Source organism: Columba livia, chromosome 8 (assembly GCF_036013475.1).
Source record: "Columba livia isolate bColLiv1 breed racing homer chromosome 8, bColLiv1.pat.W.v2, whole genome shotgun sequence".
Taxonomy (NCBI): Eukaryota; Metazoa; Chordata; class Aves; order Columbiformes; family Columbidae; genus Columba; species Columba livia.
Window position 1 is genome coordinate 7,252,056 of NC_088609.1, and position 14,979 is coordinate 7,267,034.

The 14,979-nt window shown below is 41.5% G+C and overlaps 1 protein-coding gene across 5 annotated transcripts in view; it reads left to right on the top strand.

Moving 5' to 3' along the window:
• The window catches only part of SOAT1 (sterol O-acyltransferase 1), a 29,378-nt gene that overhangs the window by 564 nt on the left and 13,835 nt on the right, over window positions 1-14,979 (top strand). For 2 of the 5 annotated variants that reach the window (XM_065071761.1, XM_065071763.1), the window contains exons 2-3: window positions 2,792-2,915; window positions 10,830-10,888. In XM_065071761.1, the coding sequence (XP_064927833.1) occupies window positions 2,798-2,915; window positions 10,830-10,888 (177 nt within the window). In that variant the 5' untranslated portion in view covers window positions 2,792-2,797. Of the gene's footprint in view, window positions 1-17; window positions 1,826-1,866; window positions 2,439-2,791; window positions 2,916-10,829; window positions 10,889-14,979 lie in introns of those variants that run through there. The other 3 variants (XM_065071762.1, XM_005501092.3, XM_065071764.1) reach the window with 3 other exon arrangements.

Below are 14,979 nucleotides of genomic sequence, written 5' to 3' on the forward strand. Positions count from 1 at the left end.
TTGATTTACTTATTTTCTGCTGAGTTTTTTGCGCGTTGCGGGTGAGCCGTGCCACGACCTGAACTTTGTTTTGCTATCTTTTGATGCCGGGGGTGTCCCACACCGGCTGTCCTGGTTGTGCCCAAGGGCCAAAGGAAAGCCTTGGAGACTGAAAGGTGTTTGAGATAAGCTTATTATTTAGCATAAGCGGTATTGGAGGTAGAAGTGCCCTCACCGTGCTACCGAGCCTTGTGAAATGCAGAGATTTAGGTGTAGGGTGTTGCTTTCCTCCTAATTGCCAATGTTTCGAAAGGGAAGATGGAGAAACTCGAGGTTTCTGAGACCTTTTACGAGTACCATAAGACAATCATGCCTATAAAACCAGGGAGTTTCTGCTGGGAAATCAGTTAATGGGCTGTATTTGTGGTTCTAGATGTCCTGCAAGCACCTGGAGTAGGATGAATGGAGTGAGTTTACTGATTGTGAGGAGCAGTTTCCTTCAGTGAAGAGGATGGTGAACGTTTTGGAGTTATCCAGGCATTGTGTGTTGATTGGTTTAGTTCTTGCTGAGATTGGAGGGAAGGCCTGATGCCCTCTTTACACACTGATGTGCTGATAGCTGCTTAAATATAGTAGTGCTATGTCTCTGTTCATATGGAAACTAGACTAGGAAAATGTTTGTTTTCATAGACTTCCCCATGCACAGTTCCTGTTTTGGTGTGAAAAAGGCTTTGTGTCCACCACTTAGCCTATGTGAATTCAATAAGATTTTAGGTTAATTGCTTTAGCTTTTTTTTTTTTTCCCCACATGATTTTTTTCCTTCCCCCACCCTTAATCTCATTATTTTTAACTCCTTTCTGTCACACGCTAACCGCTCCGCACTGGGGAGGAAGGATTGCGTCCTTCACTTCTTGAAGAAGATTAAGAGTGTACTGTGAAAAGAATAAGAATTGTGATCCTCTGTTACAGCTGGAAAAGCTCTACCTTTAAGGACAGATGTGGCTCATGAGAACAGCTTGATGTGGATCAGGAGGCAGCGAAGAGGCTCGCTGCTGGCCAGGGAGTAGCTTGTTAACATGTGAATTTATAAGGCACGTTGTTTTTTTTTCCCCCTCCATCACTCTGTAGACCATATTGTGTGATCAGAGCATCCCATTCTTATCCTGTCGTAGAGTTTTGGGCAAGTGTAAGAGCGGAAAGATTGAAGTGTTTGCCTGTCCATGTTGTCCACGTAGCTGTAAGCCCTGGGTGGGCAAAATGATCCTTTCCTCCAAGATGATCCAGCTATATCTGTGCCTTGTGGGGAGGTGGATGATGGTGATTAATTTGGTTTAAAGGCAAGAGGGTTGCAGCAAAAACTGTGCATAGAGCTGGTAGGATGTAGATGGGTTCTGCCCGCTACCCTTCTGTGCTGGTGGGCATAGTTACTGTAGGAAGATTGACCATATTCTTGCCTGGTTCTTCCTGTTCTCCATGTAAATGCGTTTTGTGTTATGTAAATTACGATAATGTGAGCTATCAGGTGTTGTACAAAGCCAGCTGGGCAGTTTGTCATTTTTATGGTCTTTGTTTTGTAGCTTGCAGACCCAACTGTGGTCTCCTGAGACAGAGCTGCAAGAAATGGTGTTGGTGATTGAATGAGTCATTTGTTGTTTGGGTTGTTTTTCCCCTGTATGCTGTGATGTCCAAAAGGAGAACGGGAGGCTGTTGTACTAGAGGGACAAACACAGGAAGCTGAAGCATGAAAATGTCTGATCAGAAGTCTTATTTCTCTTCTGCAGCCTCAGTGTTATGAGGAAATCCATCCTTAAATAATTATGATCTTACTTCTAAGATCTTCTATAAGTACGTGAATTTTTCTTGTCTGTCTCTAATGGCTCATCCGTGCTCATTCACATGTTCTGTTCGCTAGCAACAAAACACGTGTCTATTTAAGAGTTTGTGCCAAGGTGAAAAAATACATCGAAAAGGAGAAGCATTAGTTTAAAAATGCGGTTACATAGACGCCTGTGTGCTTTTCTGGAAGTCCAGTTCTGAAAATTGTCCCTGCTTGTAGCCTCATCTCTGAGTGCTTCTTGAGCTGAATTTCTTGGAGAACGTGCAGGAATGTCACTTCAGGACCTTTCCATGGACTGGGAATTCTTTGTTTCCACCCTGGCTGTGGTGCTGCAGGTGTTCCCTACTAGCAGCTCTGTCCCCAGCAGTGGGTGACCTTTGTCATTGAATCTGATGTAGTTCAAACCTGATCCTCTCTTTCCTGTTTTCCCATGGTTTGCAATGCAGCCATTGTCTGGCCAGGCAGAGCACAAGGATCCATTGAGAAAACTGCTTGTTTGGGGAGGACTGAAGACTTGACAGGATGGGGCTTGGCTCCATGGCGATTCTGCAGAGCGAACCTGCCAGATATCTCAGAAGACAGATTTTGCTGTCAGACTCACTATCAGAAAGCATTTTCAAGGTCTATTTGGACTTGTAAAGATTTCACAAAGGCTTAAGTAATTTTAAATACTTAAAAGGTCTTTAGGGGAAAGAAGGGAGCAATGAAGAGAAGTTTTGGCAGTAATAAGGGAACTTGCTGGGTTACTTTATTCCTTTATGGCTTGTAGTAAGGGAGAGGAAGTATGGTCCATGGTAAATGACTAACACAAGTATTTTTGATTTCCTGTACCCTTGTTCTGAGTTCATAATGGAGGGAAGAATGTCTAACTTTAATGTAAATAAGGTAATGTAAATCGATCCTTGAACAATGTAAAGAGTAAATGAGTTTCTTCTGTCATTAATTATCCACTGTCCTTTTTCTGATCTAACTAGGCAACAATGGCAGGTGAAGACTGTGTAAGAAAACGCCAGTCCGGCTCCACCAGCAAGAGCCCTGAGAGTGAAGAAACACAGAGGAGACCTGAGAACGAGAGGTCATTTCAAAATGCAAGCAATGGTGAGATTCTTTCACTTGGGATTAGTTGCATCTCTGGCACATGGTCTCCTCTAAGGTGTCCTTTCTAGCTCATGGCTCTTGTGTCTTTGCTCTTTCGTTTCAGTTTTGTTTTTTGCTTGTAGAAAGGCTCCCAAGGTGCAGCTCTGTGTGTATGAGCTGCACTTCTCCAGCAGGTTTAGGTTATTTGGAGTGTTGTCCTGCACAACTTTCCTTCGGGGGCTCTGTGCTGCAGTGCTTACATAGTTCTAGAGTAAAGAAAGTGATTGTCACAGGAGAAATGTGTTAATGAGGAGGAGAGGCTTTAATGCTGTAAATGGTGCAAATGGATCTTGACAACAATTTTGAGTAACCCTGTAAATGCTCTTTTGGGGGACTTCATCTTGCTTCCTTTACAAGCTTTAAGTATGGGGCTTCTGTGAGACTGAACAAATTGTTAAACTGGTGTATCCATCCTGACAGACCACTGGAGGTAGGCTGGCACAGAGAATCATTCTCTGCTCCTGTTAATGCCAGAACAGGTCCCTTCTATCCAGTCTCAACCATGGCTGCCATAAACTAGAACAATAAACAGTTGGGTTTCTATGCATTTATATTGTGGTCATCTTAAAAGTTATATGGCTTATAGTTGGCTCTGTGGAAGGGTCGCTGCTGCCCTTGGTTTGCAGGGGCAGTTGCGTGACAGTGTGAGCTGTTTAGCCCATGGACGCTGTGACTGTCTCAGACTCCTGGGTTATGCTGTACCACATTCCAGCCAGGTGATCAGGAGGTTAGCGATGAAATCGCAGCTTGTTTCCTTTCTCTTTGGGAGATGGAACGGACAGAAAGCCCAATTAGTTTGTCACAATGTGCCATATGAGTGCAGCTTTCAAAACTCTGGTGCCAGTGACACAGTGAGATAATTCTTAGTGGTATGTGTCTGAATGTTGTCACTATTTCAACTGAAACAGGAATTGGAGCAAGTTTAAGTTTAGGACAAGTCAGATTTCTTCTTGCAAAAAATACAGTGGAGGGAAAGCCATCTCACAAACTGCTTGGAGAAATGGGATTTTAAGCTATTGGTAGTACCAGTATTTTAATTGAATCAAATAGGACTGTTCCATTAATTCCATTTTCAGAAAACCACAAGGAGTTAGTGGCTACTGGAAAACAGTGATGATGGGTTTAGAAGCAGACTTCTACCTTTTTATCTATGGAAACACCTTAACTGCTGTGCATGGATTTTGAGTTCTTGCAGGCTTGAGAATAAACAATAAATACAGCTCTGATAACTAGCACTTGATAGGTGGGTGTGCCTGCCTTTAAAAGCTTTTGATTTTATTACCTCTGAGATGTGCCATAATGTCACTGCAGGTGCAATACTGTGGGTGTGTGGCAAGTAAGGGGGTAGATTTCTTCCAAGTTTACTGAGCTTTCATGTGTGTCTGTGTACCTTGGTGGCTTGGCTTAGAAAAATGAGGTGTGTTTTAATACAATACAAACAGGACAGCAAGCTGGGAAGGATCCTGGTTAGTTAATATTAGGTGCCTCTTCCCTTCCAGCGTTGCTGCCAATTTGGCAGAAGTGTCACAGAGACTTCAGTGTTACCAGTTTTTGCAGATTCTTTGCTCAGCACAGCAATGGGGACACCAGGGATGCCACAGAGAGGTAGGAGGTGAGTCTGCCTGACCACTTTATATGCATCCCTCTGATCAGAAATTCTGCTGTACAGTGGAGTTTGATCAGCATCTCTGCAGCACAAAGGTTGAAGCTTTACAAGGTTCACGTATTCTAGATAGCAGCCTCTTCACAGAATCCAGTATGCTTGCGTAAGTAGCTAGAGCTTTTTGTGAAAGCACAGCTGAGTTGGAAGAATTTCTGGGAAGGAGTAACCATAGACTTTTTTCTGTCTGTCTTTTGTCCTGGCCTTTCACTTCTGAATAGCTGTTTCTAAGGCAGTGTGACTCCAATGATCTGAAGTGTCTGGCAACACCATCATTATACTGTAGCATCTTAACAGTCACTGGGGATTGTGCAGGGTTTTGAACAAGATGCGTGTTGATTGCGGTCAAGGAATCCTAGCCAGGTCAAGACAGTATCTTCTATTCAAGTAAATATGTTGTGTCTTTGTACCAATTATTTCTGTAGAAAATCTTAAACGATAATGTGATTTCCCACCCTTGATCCACCCTGATTAGCAAACACAATCTGCTTTTTAACTTGAGAGTTAATGTGTCAAGGGCCAATTGACTTGTTTCCAGAAGTGTGTGAGCTTTCTACAGAAGTGTCTAGGTCGTTAATCCTTTCTTTATTAAAACTCAAATGCATTGGCTGATCTGAGCTTGACTAGAGGAATAATTTTAATCCATATATTTACTTTAGAGCTACATGAGGTCTGACTCTTCCTTTTATTTAGTTTAGGTTATTTCTTGCCTCACCACTGCTGCTGAAAACTGTCTCTGTTTTCTGAGTTCTAACACCGAAAAGTTTGTACTTGGGTAACCCCAAATTTATGGTTAGTTGTAAATGTTCATAGCTTTGAGATTGCCAGAACAATTCTTCTGTCCCTTGATGTGTTTGTATCTTGTAATCATTCAGCCTGTCATTTCACTTTGACAGAGTAGCTGAACTTCAGTCTCATTATCACTTCTCCTTGAATTGGCTCCAGTGTTGTAATTAAACTGCTAATTTGATCCTGGTGTAGAGTCAACAGGTGATCTAGGCAGCAATAAACTCCTGTCAAAAGACCGGCTTCCTTAATAATAGTCTTACATGTTTTCAGCTGGAGATACATAAATAAATACAAACTTGTTCTGCTTAATGGGATATTGATATCGGGCAGTACCAGTTGTGACCATGGGTGTAACAAATGGGATGGGCAGATCTTAAAAGGCTAGAGAGGACATGGCTCTTCAGTGTGTATCTGAATGCCTCTAAAATGCCGAGATTTGGCCATTCAGAACAGTAAACTGATGGTTGTGGAGTCTGCCCTTGTTTACTCTGGAATCAGAAGATGCTGCAAATCAGAAGTATGTGTGGAGACTGGTCTGCAAACAATGTGATGGATCTTTGTTTGGTGTGACTAAGCCTGTTTGGCAATGCTGTCCTTAGAAAGAGATTGTTATCTTCCAGTGAAGAGGTTACTATTGATCATTGTCCATGCAAAAGTTTATGAAGGTGTGTGAATCGTGTGTGCCTACTGATAGATGTAGGAGGAGGGAGCTCTAAATCAGGGAGCAATTTGGAAAGCTTTAGGGTTTGCTGTATGACTCACAGCAATTAGTCTTCATTGTAACACCAGGGTGTTTTTTGTGAATTAATGAATTTGGGATTAGGCTGCCTGAGATTCTGGAGTGTGTTTCAGGAAGATGGATCCAACAAAACTGTCTTGTCTGAGACTAGGTGGGTTTTGGTAGTTCTAGGCATGCTCATGTTTTGGAGCCTGTGGGTTTGGTGAGGGCTGAGCAGTTTCTTATGGATGTGCTCAGGCTAGCGAAGAGGCTCTTTGGGTCCCAAGTCTCTACAGAAATGACTTTTTAACTTAATTCTTTGCTAAGCTGCAGTGCAGTGCAATGCAGAGGCTCTGCATTCTTTAAGCACATCAGCAGTCTCATCATAACTTGCTTCTGTCTGCTGAGTGGCCAAATAAATTACCATAACTCAGAGTAAGGCTTATTAGTGTCAAATTATTAACATATGTTGTATTGTGGCAAATATGGAAGACTTCCCCTCTTTACATAAGCCGTGCACTAGGTTTGCTTTAACATTGCTCTCCCTCAGATAACATGTTCAGTGTTTCTACAGACAAAACCTTTGAATTGAGGTATCCAACAGTAACAGGAAATCCTTCTGCCTATGTTGTTTTAACCTCTTGAGTGGTAAGTTGTCTGACCAAGAAATAATAAAGATAATATTTTTTAACTCTTTTAGGGAAGGGCAGTATTTGGTACAGTTTGTATCTGACTTTTTGTAAGGACCCTGAAGCTAAACAGATCCTGACATCATTATGGGAGAATGAGTGTTGTGCTTGACTGTTCTGAGAAGTGATGTTTTGGGTTGGGGGTTTTTTAAGTACATGTGGCAATAAGCTGAAGTTGGTATGTTTTTTTCTAGCTTTCCTGCAAAGAGGCATTTTTGTCTTGAATGCTGTGCAGGGATTTAGACAGCAGTAGTTTCTCCAAGTGCTTTTAACTGCTCAATAATAAAGTGGTGGCTACGATGCAGGAACAGCGGGGCGGCGATGGCTCGGAGTGCGGGGCGACTGTTTAAGTCATTGCGGGCTGGAACTGTGACACTGCACACAAGCCACAGCTTTAATCAGATTACTTATTCCCACTTGTGCCCTTGGTGGTAATTGCAGACTGTAGCGGTTAAATTAAGCGAATACTTCTTAACACCGTTAATTTTTCAGAGCTTGCTTAGTAGCTGGCTGGTGTCTTAGGTAGAAGCTGTTTTTTTGGATCCCAAGCTGTGACAGTCAGAGGTCATATGAGTGGGATGCTTCTCTGGTCATCTCCAATGTCACCTCCTTGTAACATGTACAAGAGTAGGTTGACAAATGGACAATGAGATCCTTTGAGATAAGTAGTTTGTGAATCTTCTGTGAAACAAGTTGTTGAAGTTTTCAATAGTAAGAAGCTTTGTCAATCTTCAGGTGATCTTTTATTAGCCTGGTTTCCCATGGAAACAAAGCTTACATTTAAATTGCTCTGTTTTTTCCTTATGACTTCTGAGCCTGCTTTGAGTTTGGGCTGTGTGGAGGTGTCCCATCCTACAGGGATCTGTTTCTACAAGCCCAAGGCAATAAAGATCTTATCCAATGATCTTGCTGATGGGAGGGGAACACAAGGCGCATGGAGTTAAAACTTCTCCCTATGAGTAGAGCTCTTTCAAAGCAAACCATGCTTCAGTCTCCTGTGAAATTTGCTGATGTTTCATACTAGTCTTCAAGTAAGATTTTCTTCCTTATGACTTTAAATACATTTCCTGTTTTTTGAAGGTGCAACCCATCTTGTTTTAAATGGGAAGATGTGCTTGCTTGTCTTCATTCCATTTTTGTAAGCATGTTGCAATGCCAAAGTGATACAGAGGGTTCCAGTCTTCCTTTTCAGTGTCAAAGGAAAATTAAGATCTGGACTTGTTAGCAGTGCAGCATTACTTTTAGACTCAAAATCATATGATTCCCTTCTCAAATGACCTCATAGGACATAAGTAGCAGCTTGCACAACAGAAGCTGAATGATTCAAGAAGATGATGAGTTGCGTGTTCTCTGGTATCTGCCTTGTGACACTGCTTGAGTTTCTGGGCCGATGCAACACGGCAGAATGAGTTGTTGTTTTGGTGGGTTTTCTTCTACAGGAGATTCTTTGGTCTGGAAAAGAAGCTACAAGCTTACACGTGGCTGTACTTTGGTTTATGAGATGTGTATACTGAAGATATGGAGGTCTTGATTTTGAAGCCTTTTAAAAGATGCTGTGTTTCTCATCTAGTCTGTGCGTGCACACTGGTGTGTGGGTGGACAAAGTGATAGAGGAGAGACCACATACAATTTAGCAATTACAACGTCAGCAGGTCCGAGACTGGCCTCGTTTCCTGTGCAACCATTAAAGCTGTACATTAGGTGTCTGTAAAACTATATCCATCTTTAAGGCCTTGCAAGTCGAAAAGAGGGTTTTATTTCTAAAGTGAGCTGCTCCTGGGTAGATAATAATAACAACTAAGGTTTGAAATGTGAGATCTGGCAAGAAATATATGGCCAAAGAAGTGGCTATTTTTAGTTTGGCTCACAAAGAAAATAGTGAAATCCCTTAAGTCTCATGTGCCTTGTCCTCTTTGGTGATATTGGATGGCTTCAAGCAAACTTGATAGTCTTGAAGACTGTCAGCCTGATAAGAGACACAAATTCTTCCCTTTTTACAGCAAAAAGTTGGTTGTGCTTTGGGCTCAAAAGCTCTGTCTGGTCTGCTTGCTAGCAGGTGAGCACAAGGTGGTTCTTTAGTAGTAATGGGGTGAGTGGGCTATTAATACAATTGTGGTGTGGCACAGTGAAGGAGTAGAGCCATTGAGATGATATGAAGGGGATATAGTTTTGCCGCTTGTGGAACAGCTTAACTATTATTATTATTTATTGGAAGAGAGGTGGGGGTAATCCATTTGAGACCAGCAAAGCACAGAGGCTGAGGTGGACAAGGGACTCTCTAGTGGTATCTTTTACTCTTCTCTTGAGTTATTTTCCAAACTTCTGCTGTTTGGCAATGGTGACAGTATAATGAGCTTAAATGCTGAGGGGTTTTCTTTGTCTTGTAGGTGAGATGCTTAGCAACCAGGAATTCTATTTCTGTAAAAATGGATCTTTGCAGGCAGCTGAAAAATCATGGTGCTAAGCAGTTTACTTGTTTGTTGTTACATTACATGGCTGCTAAGTAATAGCCTGTTGTTGCTGGTCTGTTTGTAAGTCTACAGCTTGTGTAGCAGTTTTTATAGACAAAAAAATGGTCTTCCTGCTTGATGAGGGTGGGGACAGAGAAATAATGCTGACAACTGAGTATAGTTTCATTGCAGATGGAGTTTTACCTTTCATTTAACTCTTCTCCAGTATTGGAATTGGAAATAATCTCTGAAGCAGGTCTATCTCAGTTTCTTAGAAGTGGCTGATCATAAGAGCACCTTCAGACTAATGTGTGCACCACAGAAGCACTTGCTTCTATTTAAAATGACGCACTGTGTATCTTGCGTGCATGCACTGCGCACATACGAGGAGGACCAGACCGGGAGGCTGTGTGATGAACTGTGATATTGCTGTGAATCTGTCTCCTCGTCACACAGCAGCACAGCACTGACACCTCTGCTGCAAATCTGTGAGCTCATGCTTCACTGGAGGTGTTAGTAGAGAATCAGCTCAGTATCCACTTTTTCTGGAAGTTGTAGTGTTGTCTTAGGTACTGAACATCAAAGTTGTGACACTAACCATGTGTTAGTGTGTAAGGTACTGTTGTAATTGCAAAAGGACATGTACAAGGCAAGGTTTGTTGCCCTCTTTTCACCCTGGCTGGTATTTTAGGGGGTGGATATTGCTGCTCTAATACTGCTTTTCATTCATGTGCAAGACTCTCTGTTTTAAGTAACTTTATCTTCTGTGTTGTTTGTTCCTATTGGAGAAGTAAAACACCAGCTGGATTGCCAGCACTGTGCAACTGCTGCAGCCAAACCTTGTCTTAAAACCCAACTGGCCTGAAGTGTCTGATCCACTTGATGTAATAGAAGCATCTCAGATGTGTGCAGTGCTTTATGCAAAAGGGTGATATTTGAGGCTTTATATATGAGCCCATACTGAGGAATATGGTCAGACTGATGTCTAACACTTCTCCTGGGGGATGAAAGGAGTAGGGGTAGCCAGGTTTGAACACAGAATAACTTCCTGACTTGTGATTTAGCCAGTTCTCAAAGCTGGTTACTGTATTTTACAGATAGTTGTGACTCGCCTGCCTTGTCTATTGGCAGTGTAGAAACCTCCAGACAAACTAATCTTACGTCTAGTTTGCTGTGCATAAGATAAAGCGCTGATAAAAGACCAATGTGCTTTAATATGACCTTTTAAAGGTTGTTCTAATGGTTGCTTCAAGGCTGAATATGTTTAGGGACCTTGGGGAGATTCACAGAATTGCTGATGAAAAATAAAGCTTTTTAAAATCCAGCATGTTATCAGCTGTTGACTGTTTTATGGTGCTGTAATCCTAAATGGCTGTTTAAACTACTTGGTCGTCGCTTATGAATTTCCTCCAGCTTAGTTTTGAATTTACTGGGACCTCATTAGAATTAAGAAGCACTGATGAAAAATCAGTGACTGAGCTACTGTATGTTGTGCTGTGTTTTCAGACATGTGACTCACATCACTGAAAATGCAAGTGTTTAATATTAATATTTGCTTTCCTTCCTTAGGCCGGGTTGATGTCGACCATGCGATAACACGGAAAATGCAGCTAATAGCAGAAGCTGAGGTAAATATACTGTAATGCTTGCTTATGGGGAGGAGCGGGATTATTGACCCAGGATGTCTTTTGGAGAATCACTAGTCCTGAAACACAAATATCCCTCTTCAGTCATAGCTCGGGTGCAGTCACTTTTATAGAACCCTCTTTCCTTCCTCCTCTCTTCTGACTTTGCACGAGAGGTAGTGTTGTGAAATGCGGTTCTGTCCTACTTGACCCCAATCGGTTGAAGTCCAAAGATAAGAATAAACTTTGAGGTCTGTAAATAATATGGAACTTCCCTCACCACTAATGTTTGTCAGTATGATTATCATCTAGGTTCTTTAAAATGCTCTGTGTCCTGTTATCCATTAAATAAAGGGTAGCGTGTAGCCTGTATCCCGCTACTCCTGTTGCCCTGGCTCTGGAGATGACCTTCCTGAGCCTTAGTCCCACCTTTTTTGTCAGTGAGTAATATCCCCAAAGAAAATAGCACTGGGTGTTTCTAACATAACCTGCATTTTTGTGAACTGCCATTGTCTTAGCTTATGTCAAGGTGATTTATGCCCAAATTAAATGAAGTTAGCTAACAATGAACTCTTGTTAACCATTGTTTTTTAGCATGCATGTTCCTCAGGGCAAATCGTCCTGTACTTTTGCTTCATTTTGTTGCAGAGATTTCCATGGTAAAGATGAAGTAATCTAATTGTGCCACTCTTATGTGAATATTAGGGTTTGGAGACTTTATAAGATAGAGAAAAATATCTTGCATCTTTAAAATGTTTTCCTGTGTAAAAGTATTTTTTTCTACCCATGTAGGTGGTGTGTAATTTATAACAGCTGTAACTGAAGTGTATTTAAATGTCTTCTGCCAGGGGTGTGCTGCTTTTTGTGCAGACACTCCTAAAATTCAGCATGTTAGAGGCGTAGTCAGCTCTGAATTTCATTTCATATGTTGCCTTCTCTGAATGATTCTTACTGAGGACATGATAGAGCAAGCCTCTTATCCTTTCTCTGCAGGCAGAACAACCACTGCAAATCACTGTGTTGGCAACAGATGGTTGCAAGAGAAAGCTTTGATTGCTAAACACATGTAGCTTTGTAAGTTCTGGGTTCCAGGGAACATTAACTGGTTGTAGAGGACAACTTGATCTTGGATTTGCTTTCTTCAGGAATGTCTCTTGCTTCTACTCTTCTTTTTTTTCTGGCCACCAGCTTTGAAAGACACTAGTTTGTAGGCAAGCTGATTTCTTATCCACAAAAAGAATGATGAAAACCAGCAGTGGCACATTAATTACTGAATTTTCTCCCAAAGCAAGGGTAGTTGAAGTTTTAAACACTGAGTTAGACAGCTTGCAAATTTGTAGCTCTCTTAAGGCAAGTTAAACAATGATAGCTACAAGGCTAGGTAAAAACCTCCATCTACTGCAAAATTCCTGAGAATTCTGGAGCGCCCGGCCCTTTTGTTGTGTGAAGCACTGCACAAAGGCTTGGACTGCAGTTCACCCTTCAGATGATGGGTGCCTGAGATCTAGACAGGTGCTTGACTTCTGGAAAGTGCTGGCCCCTGACAGCTCCCACTGGTTTGAATGGGCTTTGTAGGTGTTATTCATGTATAGGATGCCTTCAGGCATCTGCAGTCCAGTCTGAAAATCTAGTCCTTCATTCATTCTAAACTGAGTTGTGAATGGTGTGTTCTGTCGCTTGGTCAGAGCTGGATGTTGTCATGTTTTAGTGACTGAAATTACTACATCTGTTAGAATGAGTACAATGCTGGGGAATTCTGGCAGCTTTTTCTTTGTAAGTGAGCCAGGGGTTACTTCCCTCAACTTTCTCTGACTTCTTGTCCGGCTTCTGCTTTTTATGGCATAGCATTTTTTTTTGTACTTGCCCCTCTTTTGTAATGATCTGATTCTTTTCTTGGAAACTTAATGGTGACAGCTGAGTGGATCTGTGCAGTTCCTTGTTCCAGACTTCAAGCACGCTTGAGGGAGCTCTTGGTTGCATGTTCTCCATCAGGGAAGCGATGGATCTGTGTGTCCATACCCTGTCACAGTGAAGGCTGGCGGGTGTTGCATTCTCTTGCATTTAATTTCTTTGGTGACTAAGAGGAATGCACTTTGCTGATTGACCACCAAACAGTTACTCTGGCAATTGCTCAAGTCGTTTGCCCTTTGAATGGTAGTAGTAAGAGATAAGAGAGCATGATATGTTGTGCAGTTTCATTGTATGGAGTTACAAGTACCGTCGGGTATATGCTCTGGTTGTATTTAATCTAATGAGAACTCAAGACCTGCTCTTCCATCCAAACATATGCAGATGTTGGTGTCAGCCATGGAGGGTTAGATTAAGAGGAGACAATCTCAGCAGAGCACTAACTCACAGGAAGAGGTAGTTTAAGGAAATAATTTCTGTTAAAGTCTTGCTGAAAGGAGATTCGACTGAAAAAAGGGGAGAGACTTTAAAAAAAAAAGACAGGGTTTTGTTAGGAATGAACAGTGCTTTGTTTGACATGGAAATTTGAGCACTGCAAGAGGAGCAGGAATTTCTGTTTGACTTTTTTGGCAGGGTTATGTGCACGCATGCTGTAAAAGCAGGCTGTGCCAGAGAGCACCAGTGTCATCTGTTATGGCTCTAGTTCCAAAGTACTCAAGGTTTTGGGTTGTTTTTGTTAGTGGTTTTTGTTTATTTGTTTTTAAAGGAACAAATCCACATCTCTTGCAGAGACAATTGTCTTCTCTGCCTCCTAGAAAAGCAGTAACCAGCTCCTAAGAGCTTCTGTTTCATTAAGCACTGGTGAATCTTGTTTATTCTATACTGACAGCTGGGGAAAATGTTTTTATTAAGTTAAATATTAATCTGCTCCTTCTCCTAAGGCATCTTCTGATTCAAGAGATCTCTGCATCTGACCACCATGAAACAGGAGGAATGTAGAATTCTGATAGATCTTGACTTCAGGGTCTTCTGGTTTTATGTGGTCTCACTTCAGATCTATCTTGTATTTCCTGCCAAAGAGTTTAACTTGTGTACTTGCCTATTGTTACATTAGAATTTTGTACGAATATGTCATCTATTAATATATTTTGTTAGCCTACAAGTTTTTCTTCTAGAGAGGGCTTTTTAGCTTAGTTTTTTTGGTGATCTACAACATAAAATCAATCCAAGTGTGCCTAGAAAAAGAAGGATGTATCATGGATGACAAGTGTCCATCAGTGGAAATAGACTCCTTAAAACATAACTGTGGAAAGAGGTCTGTGTAAGAGGCAAACATATCAGCACTCCAGCTTAGAGCTGACAGACCCTGTTTTAGTTATCTGTTTTTTTTCTTAGACCTTGTGCCTCTTCCTTTTTAGCAAAAACAATGCTGCCACAACTTTATTTAACATAGTATTTAGGCACCGAAACAGAAATGCCTACTGACAAATGAGCTCAAGTGTCACAAATGCCCTTTTGAGGTAATGTCATTTTTGTGCACAACCTCCAGGCTCTTTCTTTCCCTCCTTGAAAACTGATTTATTGGTTTTGTTACTTTTTTGCCTTAAGGATTAGAAAGTAGGTGGCAGCTGGGAATTCTGGAGGTGATCAGGGTAACGTGTTTCTTATGCGGTTGATTAGTAGGAGGATTAGATGAAATAATATGTAGTTATCATGTGGGAAGACTTGGACCTTGAATCTGGTGGCAAACTTGAAAAATCGTATCTTCTGAAGTTCCAGAGATCTTAGGAGCTTTAGACTCCCAAAGTTCTCACTGAAATATAGTGAATGCGTGTTGCTTTATTGGGGGAATTAATTTGGCTTGCTTTTTCTAGTCATGAGAATAACACAGCGCTGTGCCAATCTTGGGATCATCTGTGCATGTAGAGAGTAAGAGAATTTGCACCCCAACAAAAAATATTCAATGCTCAGTGTAGCACTTTTTGCAGAAATACAGTAACTTTGAACGTTTTATCATTTAAGTTTCCTCTAAATGCATCTAGTTTTAAAAACTCTGCCTGGGCAGTGGGAAAGGAGGTCTTTGAAGGTTCACGTGAGACTGAATAGCAGATCCATCCATATTGCAGACAGGAAAACAGAGAATTAATTACACATTTTACAGGCAAGACAAAAGGGATATGAAAACA